Raw genomic sequence first — 16,641 nt, forward strand, 5'->3', positions numbered from 1 at the left:
GGTCTATGGTGCGTGGTCACACACTGTGTCACAACGTTACCGAGTCAAATTATAGAGCGGGTCCTATATCTGCCTGTATTGTAGCATGGTTGCTCGGCTCTTATGCAGATAGGAGGGATGAGCAGCACTCACCCCTCTAATCTCTAACCAGCTGAAAGGGACCAAAAACATTACCCCGTTTGCAGCCTGTTTTTGCACATTGTCGTATGAATGTAGCCTAAGGGGCGGTCTGACAATTTTTTTGGCCAGACTTGTACACTATGGTAGATAATTCCAAAATGTCCAAATGGGAATTTAATGAAAAGGATCTATATTATGGAACACAATATGTATTTATCAGGATTTATATAACAATGCTGTTTGTTTGTTTTTAACTAGTTTGCTACACTGAATTTTGTATGCATTAATAAGCGTCTATATTGATCCTTTTCAAAGTGTATTTTAACTTCTTTGTCCAAGGTTTTGGTAATTTACAATTTATAGAGCCCGCGGCACTTCGTTCCATTGTTTTGGATATTTATATTTCAGTTTTGACAAGAGATACAGTTGTAATAATACAGACGTTAAGTGTTGGAAGTTGTATGGTTATTGCAATACTGATGGCTTTTTACATCATGTAAAATACTGATTATTATTGCAGGCAAGCTTACCCAGGTGGTCTTTGGTCACTGGGATGTGGTGACGTGCTTGGCCCGATCAGAATCTTACATAGGAGGAGACTGTTACATCCTCTCAGGATCAAGAGATGCAACACTGTTGTTGTGGTACTGGAACGGCAAAAGCAACGGCATTGGGGACAATCCAAACAGTAAGTACTTTTCTAGGGTATGTTTTTCATACAATATATGTTTTTCATCCAAAGGTAGGATACGCCAAGGAAAGTTTTTAACATTTTTGTTAACATATCAATTTTTCATCTTCAATAAAACTGTTTACTACTGTAAAGATGTTTTAAGTAAGAAAAGATGACACTAGCCTATTGGCTTTGGTGCATAAATACTATGCAGATTCCTCGTCCTTCCTGACATTTATTTCAGTACTTGTCTGAAATGGGGATATACAAATATTATGACATATCTCAGTCATTCCACCTGAATATTGATGATTAAATAGACGTCTGAATGTCACAATCCTGTGTGAAATCGGTGTGTTTCTACAAAGGCTGACTTGTACCTGGTACCACCCAGTTGTCATTTTTATTATTTTTGTCCTGGGTGGTGGGGGCGGGGAAAAAAAAGAAACCTCACAATGCAGTGAGATGATATAAAATAGTTAATTTATGATTAATATAGGTATTTACTAAAACAGTCTGGAGCAGTGACAAGTCCTCTTTAAACAATATGTCCTCTTTGACAAATATGCTCTGTTATCTTACCCCAGAATATAAGTAGCCCATCGCCCATACCTGTAAGTAATGTTTCCTTTACACAAGTAGCATTAATATCAAGTATACAGTTGTATAATATTTGTCTGTGTGTGTTCTGCAGTTATCTTAGGCCACACACATCACAATTCTACATTTTGTTTCTGCAGACCTCTTATTTTCAGAATGTAAGCTTTATTGGCCCAAAATCAGATCATCTGTGGCCTCTATTGGCTAATAAACTTGGTAGTGGTTACTTCTACTAAGAATGCAATTGTCTTGTGACCACAGTCGCTCGAAGTGTGTAGCCTTTGGCTGACCACATTTACTATTCCTATGGGTTCCAGCTCTACTTGCTAACTGCCAAACAAGGGGATGGGACACAAATTTCAAGTCACTCAGTTGAAACTTTTAACACATAGAAGTTTTTTTTTTCACAGACACTTAGCATGTTATATTGACTATATAATTTTTGATAGATTGTGGCTATGGATATTAATTAAAAGGGGGTTTCCTAAAACATATAATATTTTGGGCCTGATCTATGAACACAAGAATTGGCAGCCGTGTTCCCTAATTAATTATAAAAGTGGTCAAATATTTCAGAGCCATCACTGCTTTATGTAGCCAAACAGTAGAAAGAAAGGTAACTCATGATCTATATTTTTTCCTGTTGTATTTTTTAACAGCAGGCAGGGAAGCAGTGCATCTTCGGACTGCTGTCTTTGTAAGGGGAATGGTAATAGGGTAAGAAATAGCATAAAACTGAATGCTCTGGGCATATTTTTGAACATCTCAATATTTTATGTTCAATTTTATGCATGAAAAATGGCACTTGTCCATTATTTTCTAAATTATTTGCAATTTTTCTGTTATAAATATATGTGAAAGCACATCATATTCATTATCACATTTTCACTTGCATAACTGACTGGAGTGTTTTTATTTTTTTTTAATTCATAACCACTTCTCTTTATGTTTAATGTGCATATTAATGTGATATGTGACTCTGACCGTTAAGTCTACTTTACATGCACAATTTTTTAAAATTATTTTGTTACATTCGTTATGTTTTCAGGATTCAGATTTTTTTCTGAAGTCTTTTAGAAGCCTATTTGGGGAAAAAAACGCAAATTGCCACTCTTTAAACATGCTTAGGTCTAGAAATCTAAAAGTTCTTAATCTTGGACCCACACAAAGAATTTTTGCTGTGTTCTGTACAGTTGAAACCACTTACTGGACATGACAAAAAGGCGTTATCGGCCATGACAAAAAGGCGTTAATTTAAGGGGATTTGCATCAATTGGTAGTTTAGAACTGGCTCTTAAAAAATGAAAAAGGACATCCTCTGCTATTTAACTGAACTGAAACACAGTCTCTTTCATCCAGCCTTAGTCATTACCCACAGTTTGGTGATGTTCTTAATAATTTGCCTCAGTTATTACGAGGCAAAATCAAGGGCAAGTCGAAAAACACAGTACAGTACTCATATTACCAATGTTATACTAGCCACAAATCCTTGGGTATTATAGAAGGCCTAGGCCCAAGAGGGTCCTGTGTGAGGGAGGTTGTTTTGTTAGGCCAAATGGACTCTCTCAGATGAATGAAATGGTAAACATTTGCCAATAGTCATGAGATACCGGTCGCCAGACAGCTCTCCTCCCTGTTTAGGGCTTAAACAGACGACTTTATGCCATTGGTGTATGTAATTGCTAGCATACTAACCCATTCATTTTGTCTAATGCTCCACAATAAAAAAAAAAGGCAGCATGTGCCATTTCTTCATACCTGCAAAGACCACTGAACAGTCACAGGCACTATAGAAGTCTATGGGGGCCGTGATCTGGTCACAAATCATGCGACCACATACAGCCCCCATAACAGCTGTTTGAATGAACCCTAAGGCTACTTTTACAAAGTCAGTATTACAACAGAATTTTGCATTAGTGTTTGAGGCCAAAAGCAAAGGTGGAACCTGTAAAGAGAAAAGGTACAATGGTACTCTCTGTATCCCTGCTTTGGGCCCTTCTTTAACCCTTTTTGTCTCACCTATACTGATGCAAAATATTGATCATATTTATTTTTTTTGTAGTAAGTACTAAACGTAAGGTGTCATGTTGTAGAAAATGTAACAGGCTAACAGGTATTGGATGACACAGCCGTGTGAATTGGGTCTTAATCTATGTTCTTGCCTGGACTGGATGCCAGGTTTAGCACACGGCCTGGTGGAGAAGGCAGTGGGCATGAGAGCTCCTCACCTCCCCCCTCTCCATTGAACGCTAATTGGCCATGGTACGGTCTTGGTGCGCTGAGACACTGTGTGCTCGCTGCAGTGTCAGCTGGTGTAAAAGAAACCTATGGAATTCAAGATCTGGAGCAAATTGTGGGGGCAGATCATGGGGCGTTTTTGAGATGATTTATCGGTAAGGCCAGATGTAATATTCCCTGTGTCTAAGATACATCAGTAAACTACAACTCTTTAGAGTGTGTCATTACCAATAACTTCTTTCATTTTAGAAACCTGTACGTAGGATATAGTTCTGTATAATGATCCTCATCATGTGGAATATATGTGTTACAGCGTCTTTTAATAACCTGAATTTAATACACTTCACTTGTAGTCATGACAAAAAGCTAGTCCTGAGAGAAAACTACAGGACTAGTGTTTTGTCTTTAGGCTTAGGTGGCTTCAATTAGAAGGCCAATAACGCTTGTAACTGTGGGGGTAATTTACTATCACATGGTTTCATGTACTACTTTTTTTTTTTTTACACAGTTGAGCTTGACAAATGCGACAAAAAAAGTCTTAAAAAGTAGTACAAGAGACTAGACAATGTGGGGATAAGCCCCCCTCTATGTTTATCAACTCTTTTTGGTGTCTACTGTGTTATTGAAGACTGTATGGTTGGGGGGGGGCTATGTTATCAGCTTGAAGTTATTTTGTGTACCCTTTTCTACTGTTCATTACACACATAGAACCAGCAGGTAAAATATTTTCGCTGGTTCCTGACTGCAATTGTCCATATAAATTCCCACCCATCTATTCATCTATTGCTGTCGAGTCATCCTGCTATACACTGCTCCGGTTTGGCTAAAGAATATTTGTGGTACATGATGAATAATTCACTATAATGTAAGAACAAAGCATTCTAGGCTGTACCAGGCTTAGTACATCAACGTCCTCCCAGTGCCTTAGCCTTGTGCGTCTGAATAATAGGGTGCCCCACATTTCACAGGTCCTACTTCATCACATTTATGAAATAAAGAACACAAAGCGTCTATGAACCTGGAATGGAAACAGTATTTGGTACAAGTTTTTATCCTTTTTCAGGCAAATTACAAGTTGTACAAATAAAAATGCACATTCTAGTTATACTTAATATGTAATTATTATAATTGTAATGGATACCTGAAATGTCTTCTGCATGAGTGGACACATTAGAGCTAAAAATGCAGATTTTACTTTACTTGGAGGCCAAACAAACTATGTGATTTAATTTCTTATTGTTTGCTTGTTCTAGTTGGTTATATTTCATTTTTGCTATGGGTTCTAGTTGATCCATGTTAGAAGCGTGAAGCACACAATGAATTTTTGTCATATCTCTTGTATATCTGACTAATCATTACTAACAGGCGGCAGTAGCTTAAGGAATGAATTGACGTTCTGGACCTCGGTAATGAACATCACACCTTTAATACAAGGTGTTTGAGAGGTTTTTTTTTTTCCATCAGCTGCTAAAGCTTTACCAGCCATATTTTTCATACAGCACATTAAATGAATACATATGAGCAGCTATTTTATACTTAGACATAAACCCAGTAAAAAGTTCCTTTGTGCGTCTTCAATAAGTACATTATTAATACGATTTCCCAGCCCTGTCGCATAAATTTCTTGCATAATACAGCATTTGTTGAGAAAGACTATTTTGCATCTTGTCGGCTGTAGAACTAGTATGCGGCTTTTGAAAGGTAATTAAAAATGATTTAAAAACTTCATTATGAAAAGAATATTATGCCGGTGCAGTTTGATCCCATAAGAAATGCACTGTAAGATGCAGTAATTGCCCAGTGCTGTGCCGTAGCCCACTTTCATTATGTCTGGAACAATGGGAAATCAGAATGGGACTTAGTATAAATTTCCCAGTTGTGTTTTCTAGTTAAAATACATTTTTTATGTTTTTTTTTTTTGTTTCAAATATTTAGATTTCCTGTCATATTTTTGGTCCTTTGCTTGCTAAATTAGCCAGAACATCTGTAGATTATATAGTAGTGACAGTTATTTTTGTGCCTTATAAGCTACTGTGTTTTGAGACTCGGTCATGAGCTTACGCCGCCATGTACACGACCTGGGACTATAATGTATGTTGTGACAGGCACAGATCAGAAGGCAGAGCGTTTAAGGTTATTTGTAGCAACGTCAGGCTAATTGTGGAGTTGACAAAGCTGAAACTTTCACCTCTCGGGGCTGGGCACTTTTCAGGAAGGCTGGGAATAATTACTATGATGAATTCAGACCTTCACAATGATGCTTGATGGATTATTTAGGTAAAATTTGTTTTGATTTGGAGGGATCAATCCATCTAAATTCTGCAATCTACAGCTACTTGTGTAAAGAAAATAAATAAAGCCGCGGCTTCTCATCACTGACCTATAGGAAGTAATCAGACAGGCAGGGGACTTTCTTTTTCTACCAGCCTACCCCCTCATGGCGGCTTAAAGTGTACAGTAACAAGACACCCAGCAGAGCCAGCAACAACATTGTCATACTTGGTTCAACGGAAGCGACACCCTGTTACTTAACCAATTAATATCAGATTTTATAGCTTTTATTATTATGTATGGATTTCATGCACCTTGACTAGAATTTTCTCAGTTGTGTTGCATATGTTATATTTATTTTCAGACATAGATATAATTATGAATGTATCCAACGTATAGATTAGTTAGATATTTAGTAATGAGATATTATTTCTAGAACTTTGCAATGTTGTGTGATTTCCTCTTAATGTATCTTGTTTCCGCCTGTTTAAAACATCTCAGCTGTGTGTAGTTGTCATACATGGATTTTTATATGTGTGTAATAAAGCACAACATATGTTCTCTGAACAAAAAGTCTGTGTACACACAGAATCTAAAAAATATGTAACATATAAAAGTAGATTTGTAGATTTGTTAGTGCTTGTGCAGATCATCATCTGGCAAAGCAATAGTGCCATCTGATGGGAAATATGTGTACTACATCATTAACTGCTTGCTTCAACCTGGTTCAGTTTATGATCAGTCTAACCAGAGCTGCTCAGCAGCCAAGAAAAAAAATCAGCCCGGTACACTCCCCAAATATTACCCCCTTCACCTTATCATATAATGTCCAGAGACATCTACCACCAGATATACTGGAGCACATATGTTATAAAGATATATTGTTAATCCGAAATAAATAATAATGTTAATTTTTAAAAAAAACTCATCCCAGTTCAGCGATAACTAGGATTACGATGATAAATGCTGCACTGTAGAGAGGATGCAACAGTTTTTAGATAATAATAGATGAACTCATTGAGTGGACCGCCTAATTTTGAAATTTAAAGCAAAAAAAATGGTGTTTTAAGGTGTTTTAAGCGCCCACAGAGTATAAAACAGTATGCCTTTTAGAGAGGGGGGTCTTCTCAAAGGGGGTGGCCATCTGTATTTGTTCACTATGTGTAATGTGTAAAACCACAACTAAAAAGGTTTAGGCTTTGTTCACTCTTGTTTTTTTTAAATTTTTTAATCATTTTTGATATCTCCCTCTGGAAAACTCTGAATGTACACATTGAATATGGCCATCTCATCTTATTCACTAACATACATTGGACCAATGATGTTTCAGCATACCCTTTCCTCCCACTGTATATAAAGCCTATTATTATGTTCTTTTCCTACACAATGAAATACATCAAAATAAAAGGAAACTTTTAGGTTTGCATAGGGTTCTTTATGTTATCATTTTTATGACTTTACTGAAAGGACTAAATGGAGTTTTCCATGAATATGAAAACCCCTAGTGGGCCTGGACTGGGGTAAGAAATTAGGAAGAACATATACTTGCCATGCTCTGTCTCCCAATCCCTGCATTGCTCTGGTACTTCTGTGCCTTGTAATGACTGACCTTTTCAGACACGGGACATCCCTTTCTGTGTTGACTCAAGGTCTGAGGCAGCCACTCATTTCATAAGGTGGGTCCTTAGCACCCCGAGCCAGAACAAGGTAAGTATGTGTTCTTTTTTTTTTTCATACCCTTTATTTCCTTGTTCATGAATACCACTGTAGGGGTCATTTGTTAATGCTGCTTATCAATGATACCCAGTGAATATTTGGAGCTTTTTTCAGGCATCGCTAACTATGGGATATATGACTGACACGTCATCCAGCTGAGGCTACATGCACAGGGCCATAACCATCACCACATCTATCACACAGCCATTTTGACTCTAATGGGAAATATGAACATTAATTTGAATGGCGCATTGCCTGAAAATCTCCATCACCCTCCTTCATGGCTTTATAACAGCACATCGGCTCAATTACTTTTTAGGACTCTGTGTTGTCTGATTTAAACCAATTTTAATTCATTATTTTGCTCCTAACCAGTCTCACTAATTTGAGAGACTTTTTAATCTTTGGATGAGTTGGAGAGCGGTTACCCTTGTGCAGTAGGAAAGGTACATAGATCTTTATGGATATGGAATCTATGTTACATCTATATACTAAGCCATCAGTGCTTGGCATCCACATTGATTTCCTTCCCCTCTATGTATAATTTTTTTTTTGTTAATGTATTTTTGAGTTATGATACAAGTGTGTAGTAATTTATAGTAATGAGCCCTAGAACAGGTGGTCGAATAGCCGGGCCTGTAATTTATCAGTTGTGATATTCTGGCCTAATTAACCAGCGTTTTGTAGCGCGGTATATTTCTCCTCAGCGCTGACAGATTAATAGGAAGACGGCTTGTGCTTAAATCTCTTGCTTGGAGAGACAGAGAGCTAGACTCTGTTTCATTAGTATTAGCCCAAAACATTGTATTGCTCCTCACCTTCTGCCTATGCCACAAATTGGTCTCCGGCCTCAAAAAAAGGTGAAAGTTGCCTTTTAAATCTACATCCATCCATGTTTGCTTTTCAAATTAATATACATTTCATTTTCCCCCTTTTTTGTGTTGGGCTTAATTCATGCCATATGCAGGAGAAATTCGCCATACTTGAACACAGGACAATTATTTACCTTGCTTAGTTGCTTAGAAAAATGAATATACCATACGAGCCTGGGGCTATGTCTATAAACAGAGGAAAGAGTGATTTATGCCTGGGAACTGCAATTGTGTAATTTAAACCAACCATTTGTGTTAGTCGACTTTGATGCAGTCCAAGTATATTTGGTGGAAAAAAAAAAAATCCTACTTGAATAGGAAGTGTGATATGTCTACAATTAGTTTGTGAATTTGCAGTTGGTCTAGCAAGACGGGTCCTAACAATAAGTATAAACATGGCGTGTAACTTCATTTATTTTGGAAGGTATTATGTCATACAGACCTGTCAGTGTAGTGGGAGGTTGTACAATGAGCCACCTCTTCTTCCCTTTTAGTCTGACTGGTTATCTATGAATGGACCATACCTTGTGAGCTTTGCATTGCTTTTAGGAGGTGGCAAACTATAATAGTAAGCCAAATGACCTCTACATCTCAATGAAGCCAACAGCAATTGCCGAAAGCTGCACTCGGCGATCTTTGTCAGCTCCATAGAGATGAACGAAGCGGAACGGTCATGCGCGGCCATCATCTGCTCCATTACTCTCATTGAGCGAATAGGGGTCCGACTGAGGTACGTGGGACCCCATCGGACCCCACATTTTCTTGATCTGTAGCCCCCTCTGTAATCCAAATTTATATGATCAATACAAAAGTTTCGGTTTCCAATCATGATATTTGAAAAAGTGTTGAAGGGCTTTAAGATTCTCTACTTCTTAAAGTTTTTCACTTTTCCTATACTCCTTGCATGCTCTCTTATCTGCACTTTCAACTCTCTGGTCATTAGGCCAATGTAAATTTTTGAACAAGGACATGTGACTTAAAAAATATACTATTTTTTCACAATTGGCCAAGTGATATAAAATGTATTATTTCTTCATGGATCAGTGAACGTGTGGTATCGAACCATATGAAAGCACATGTTACATCTCCCACAGAGGGAACTCCCCCATTTGGATTTTGGAGTCCTGATCCTGATCATGGAAGATAGCTGGCCCCAGTAGCATCTGATGATCATTTGCATAAATAAATATCAAATAAGATTCTCAATATAATGATTGGACAGGGAAAGTAGAGAGTAGACACCTACCAACAGATCTAGCCTGATGGTAGTTTTTTTTAACATAGAACTCTAGTTGCTCCACTAACCATGTGATCAAGGTTAAGTCGTGTCTAGAAATGACAATATATTTCATATCAGTATTATTTTGACCCACAGCCTATGGTTTCTGTCGTTTGTAGTGTCTGACACCTCAGGGACGTTTTCTATTCTACTCCTGAGATTGTTAATGTGGAACAATGGAAGTCTCTAACAGAGATGTAAAACAAGCCCTAGGGGTTTACGTACTATGGTTATAGAGAAAACTTTAATAGAAACTATAAATGAAGGAGGCTTTATAAATTATACTGTACCAGTTATTATCTGCTGTCAAAGGAAGTAATACAGGATGCTTATAAAGAAGCCATGAACCTAAGAGAATTAGAGAGATTGTTAGTATATCAGGATGCATCTGTTTGGGTAAGTAAATTTGGTTGGACTTGCTGTGAATTCCACATATCCTGGCATGAACTTTTAAAGGACATTTACCACCAGAATCAAGGATTGTAAACCTAGCACACTGACATTCTGTTGTGTGCCACCTCTGGCAAGTCACACTCTTCCTGTGCCCTTGTTTTTAAGAAAAAGGGCTTTACAAATTATGTTAATGACCCTTAGGGGCTCCTGCCTCCATTTACACCTAACACCATACTCTGACTCATTTGCATAACTTTAAAAGCCTTTTTTTTAAACCCAGGGCATAAGAAGCTAAGGGAAGAGCAGATCCTGCCACAGGGGCACACACCAGTATGTCATTGTGCTTGGTTTACAATTCTTTAACCTGGTGGTAGATGTATTTAATTTACACTGAAACACAATTTTACATATTATTATGCATTTATGAGTATTTTGCACCAAAAAGTAATTACACTTATCATTTATAACTGTGTGCACTGAGGATACCCCTGTACCATGCTTCTTTTTATATACATTGCAATTTTAAGATTCCCAAGTTTACTGAAAGCATGTACACTCACAGTGGATTTGTTGAGAGCATTTCTGTGACCGCAGGTCCCATATATATACCTTAATTTGCCTTGTGTGAACATTCTTCTACATACATTTATATGCCATACATACATTATAATATGGGCTGCAGATTACAAACACGTTTAACACTGTTAGGCTACAGCAACACTAGAAGTTTGGGTGCATTTTTATCAAGTTGTATTCAAAAGTGATGGAAAATATGTCATCTTGGGCTAAAAAAAACTACATAAACTGCACCCAGTACTCCTTTAGCCCAGGGCCAGAAAAACAAAAAACTCATTCCCATTGTAAAAAGGGGAAAAACAGAACACAAAAAATAATTAAAATTCATGTTTTTACACAAACCTGAAGACAGAGAGACTCAGTTGGGTTACCTAGCACTCCTAACTGCCCCCTTATAGGAGAATTAGCAGGGTATTCTTTTATATTACAAATAGTACTAAATATTTAATTTTATTTCTGAAACTTTGAAGTTAATATTATTGATAATAATATCAATAATAATTATTATTTTTGAATTTTATTTTTATTGTCCAAAATGTTTTATAAATACCGTATATTTGTATACAGTAAATTAGCAGCGGACACAAAGCTACAATTAAACATGTCTTTGTCTGATGGAGAGCATATGATGGTAGTTCATGTCTTTTAATTATGTGTCAAATTTATAAAATTATTGACTGAAGACTGAGACCAAAAAACAAGATTTTTTTTTTTCTTCTCTCTTGCCAGTTCTGAATTATGATCTTAACATAACTAACGTTTAGTTAGTGTAATATATAAAAATATATATAGTTTGCAAGAAAAAAAAAAAGCTCTCTTGCACAATGTCGTCTTTCTAAGACCAGCTACTCGGGCATCGGCCAGGCTTTCTGTGAATACTTTTTTCTTTCAGGAAACAGAATCTTTGCTGTAATTATTCCCATTACAGGGATATAGATCATGGTTTGATGTCATTACTGCAAAGATATGCTCTCAGTCCATAAAAATGCCACTTCAGATTTATGTTATGAAAATGGCAAAGCATTCCTTACTGGGACTTTTTTTGAAAATTGACTGACCAGTTGTAATTTTTCTCCTACTCCTACATAATGTTTCTTTAAGACAACGATACTAAGGGCAGAGCAAACTGAGGGATTCTGTCATTCGTACAAATCTTGTCTTATTAATTAATTTGTGTGTAATGTAAAAATCTAAGAGTAAATAGTAATCACTGTCTGTCTACAATTCAAGTGCAGCATGCTATAGAGCAGGAGGAGCTTAGCAAATGGATTTAGCATTTTCTGCATTTCTATTTCTGTTTGGTCTATGCTCAGGAGGCATATGGGTACTTTTATTTAGTGACTGCCAGCTTTCTATGTATCTATGTAGGTGAGTATGATCACTTAACAATTAAGCATAGAAAGATCAGTGATTGAAATATAATGCAGGTTTGACTTCATTCATGAACTATTCTAGCATCCAGAGCTTCAGTTATTGTGCAGTATGGCACTGTGCCTATGTAATAGTCAGATCATAAATGTAATTGTTTGCCAGAGACAACTAGTATATGTCAATGCACTGTTATACATCTTTTCCACAAATACACTATGTACAATCAGCTCAGCCCCCCCTCCCCCGCTCTATAACATTCTGCCTACATGTAGGACACTGTACAATCTGTTGAGCTTCTACTGCAGTATAACATTCTGCCTGCAGATAATACACTATGTACAATCAGCTAAGCCCCCCCCCCCGTTCTTTAACATGCTGCCTACAAAAAGGACACTTTATGCAAACTGCACAGCTCCTACTGCTGCATAACATGCTGTCTGCAGATGGGACACTATGTACAACCTGCTCAATTTCTCCTGCTCTATAACATGCTGCCTGCAGATAGGACACTATAGACATTCTGTTTGGCACCCCTGCTCTATAACATGCAGCCTGCAATCAATGGAACTCTATGTAGAATCTGCTCAGCTCCCCCTCCTCTATAACATGCCCTTTGCAGATCGTACTTATTGTCCCATCTGCTAAACTTGTTCTGCTCTATAATGTACCAAGTACGGTACTACTCTTATCAATATACTGTTTAGTGCTAACATCTATGGATTGTGTGTAGGTCTGATGTGGAAGGAAAACCCTTATGTACAATTAGGGTTGCCATTAGGGTTGTAAATTGTAAAATGACAGATCGCCTATGGCTTATTTCAGGTAAATTCTCTAACTGATGACTGGCCATGACTCCTCAAACAAACAGGAAAAATTGGCAATTTAGACTTTTGCATTGTTCCCTTTATCTTTTCCACCTATTGTCTATATAGTCAAAACCTACATTTCTCTTATCCAAGATTCACAGTAATCATTAAAATTACCACCCCTCTTAATGAAGATAAGCCTTCTTGCCTCCTGTGGCTCATTGTAGATGTTGTACTACTTTAGTTCCTTTTGTCAGCATTTTTCATAGAAATGTTAAAGTCTCTGAGGGATGAAATGGGGTACTCTTTGCCAGTGCCGGAGCCGAGGGCTGCTGGGAGGCCCACATAAGGCTCTACATAAGGAATCCATGAGGGTAATGGGGCTGTATCTAATGAATCCATGAGGGGGGCTTTATATAAAAAGCCACACAGGGGGCTGTATATAAAAAAAAACATGAGGGGGCTGTTTGTTATGATTAACTAGGAAATATTTAAGGGAACAGGCGACTGTTTTAGTTTTTGAATTTTTTGTTTCTCATTCAAGGTTTTATTAAATGTAAACTATGTACATAAACATAGTTAAATATAACAATGATGTGACTACCTTTTGGGCATGCATATAATAACAATCACACATTCTTTTTTAGAAATGTAGAAGCAATATAGGCTATAGAGCTTCCAGTAGAAGCTCAGTGTTGACACATAATTCAGATACGCCTGCGGTTAATATTTAGTGGTTGAAAAATACTATAAAACAAACAGAGAAGATCTAGAAGACAGAGGTAAGAAAGAGAGAGGTAGACTCAAGTGGGTAGGTTGCAGGGGGGGGGGGGGTAAGTGGACAGGGAAGTTGGAAGGGGGGAGTGCATGGGAAGATGAGGACTGTTGCCCAGGCTTCACCGCAAAGGGGCCTACTAAAGCTCTGTTGTCCAGGGGCCTACTGAAACATGGAGCCGTCCCTGCCTGTGCCTGTTTACATATCACATGTGATTAGATCCATGCACCTGTACAGGATACACAAAAAAGTTTCCATCTATTTGACAAGTAATATGTATACAAACATTTTCTTGCAGCTACAGCCCTTTGGGAGGTAGGTTATATTAGGAAATTGGGGCTCAACATGTGCTCGGTTACATCAGACTTACTGTATTTATATTAAACGATAAATCCCCTTCAAGTTCTATAGTTGTTTTTTTTCCAGGACTGCAAACCATTAGAAAACCATAGCCCAGTGTAACATGCATTCTGGATTATTATTACATTCATGTCTTTTTATGTCTGTGTCAGGACTACTTCAGTCAGAAAACAAAAGGAATATAGTTCACATATATTGAGATTTTAGCCTAGGGGCGCTATTGATGAATAATTAAGCTGTAAAGATTTAAGCTGCATATAACGTGTAACTTAAAGGGGTATTCCGGGAATATGACCGTCTGACACAAAAACCCATGATGATATAAATAAATGAATACAACAATACTCAATGTCATTAGTCACAAAACGGAGCTTAAATAATTTGATTTTATGATTTACAAAATTTATGGCCTCTCTAAAGTAGGTGGAGTTATCACTAAGATGGCCGCCACTGGAAACTACAAGTTCCATGATCCTTTAGTTCTCAGTAACTCCTACTACTACTTATGCTCTGCTCCCAGTGATGATGTAATAGGTTTTCTTGCACTGTTACCATAGTAATGATGTGTAACTGCCATCACCACAACACTGGCCATACTGGATGCACTGCAACCAACTGACTACAGCCAAACGTAGTGGTGATCACATGACCCTGCCCAGGCAGGTGCAGGACATGTGATGTGGACATGTGACCAGCCGCCATCTTCTGTCCTGCAATGGACCGCGCGGAGGAAATCAACGGACTGATTAAAGGGCCAGTAGCATTTTAATTCTCCATCACAGTCTATGTCACCAGCATTTTCTGCTAAGGGGAGCAAAATTTTAAATAACAACTAATTACACATTAGCTTATATTTTGCCCACTTATATATGAATTATGCTGATTCCTGGAATACCCCTTTAAGTCATTGTGTTCATAATGCCGTGTTCACACTTTGCATTTCAGTTGTGTTGCATGCAGTCAGGCCAAGAGGTGATGCTCATTTCTGATCACATGATCAGTGGAAATGTGGAAATGCATATGTCATCGGTCAAGCCATTCCTCATTGTGTTTGAATTGTGTTTCAAAATGCAATTGAAAAGCATCGTGTGAACAAAGCCTAACAGTCCTTTTTGTATAGGCAATCATTGTAGCCAGTGAAGAACAAAGTTGATTACAACCAACATTTCCATTGTAACCCATGGTATGGCATCTTTCCTCTTTGCCAAGAATGGAAACACTATTTAATAAAGCTTTAATATCTTAATTGATTCACTGGCATGGTGTATGGAATGAGAACAGAGGATACATAAACCATAAATCAGGGGGGATATGAGGAGATGGTATCAAGTTATTTGTTTTGTCAGCTCCAATATTTTCTTAGTAGAATGGTAAGAATATGAAGAAAGAGGAGTTTTTACCATAGGACTACGACAATCCCATAGAAAGGTGTACCAAATAAACAGTGTATAGCCATTTGGCGTTCCTCTATCAGCGCTCATTGACACCCCTATTGTTAGAGGTTCTCTCAGGGACATAGACTCTTAGCTAACCCTAGTGAAGTCTGTCAGTAATATACAGTCTGTTTTAACTGGTGATTGGTAGCTACTGTATGTGCAGATAACATACCACCATTAACACTTGTATTTCTCATGGGGGAGGATATTGTATGCTGGTGCACCTTACACCAGAGTATGATTAAACCCTTCCCCTCCCTCCGCACCAGATATATCAGGCTGCGCTGTCATACATTTGGCGTAGAATCGAGTTTGAACTGCCCTAGTGCACAGTCCAGAGGCAGGCACACAGCCCCTTTCACACTCCTCCATGACTACTTGGTGTGAGGTGCCGTAAGGGGGAAAATGTTCACAATTCTTATTGGTACACAAGGAATTGAAATGATTTTGGAGCTTACATGTCAAAAAACTGGCGTACAAGCCCTGATACATCCCCCCTTGCATTTTGTGATCACTTTTTGAAACAACCATTCATTATCTTCTCTGATAGGGTAGTCCTATAAGGATGATATAATGGGATATTAAACTTTTTTCAAACCAGGTCTATATAATGGGGTGGGGATCTAAAATATGTTGTAATTTGATACAATTTCAATGTACTTTTCTTTCTTGGGATTAATCTTAAACTGGCCAGGTTGATACTTCAGTAGAGGGTTTGCATTTCTGAAAGTTAAAAATGATGTTCAAAAATAGCCTCTTTGAAAAATTCCCACAACTATAAAGACCAATGGTAAAAAAAAAGGAAAAAAATTGGAGCAGATGGCCTCACAATGGTAACATTAGCTTTATACTTCATATAATGTATTGAGGAAACATTGGTTCCCAGCTAAATTTCAGGTATTCTTATTCTTATCTGGCCTGATCGTCTTCCTTAAAGACTCCTATAAAGACGCTGTCCTTTGAGTCCCTCTTGGGGATTTGTATCATGCCTCATAAACCTGTTTAAGGGACAAAGGCTCCATGTAGCTTTGAAGTCAATGGGTTCGATTTTACCCTTCTAAGCCTGTTTTGCTAGCACGTTTCAGAAATGCTTAAGTGGTGCCCCTTAAAGCGTCAGTAAGATAAAACGTTCCTCACATGCTACAGAAAACCATG

General features: G+C 37.7%; 1 protein-coding gene across 4 annotated transcripts in view; it reads left to right on the top strand.

Annotated features, from left to right (window-relative positions):
* LRBA (LPS responsive beige-like anchor protein) overlaps positions 1-16,641 on the top strand; it is a 358,816-nt gene that overhangs the window by 327,251 nt on the left and 14,924 nt on the right. For all 4 annotated transcript variants that reach the window (XM_072121481.1, XM_072121491.1, XM_072121508.1 and 1 more), the window contains one exon: positions 641-808. In XM_072121481.1, the coding sequence (XP_071977582.1) occupies positions 641-808 (168 nt within the window). The remainder of the gene's footprint in view (positions 1-640; positions 809-16,641) is intronic.

This window comes from Engystomops pustulosus, chromosome 1 (assembly GCF_040894005.1).
Source record: "Engystomops pustulosus chromosome 1, aEngPut4.maternal, whole genome shotgun sequence".
Lineage (NCBI taxonomy): Eukaryota > Metazoa > Chordata > Amphibia > Anura > Leptodactylidae > Engystomops > Engystomops pustulosus.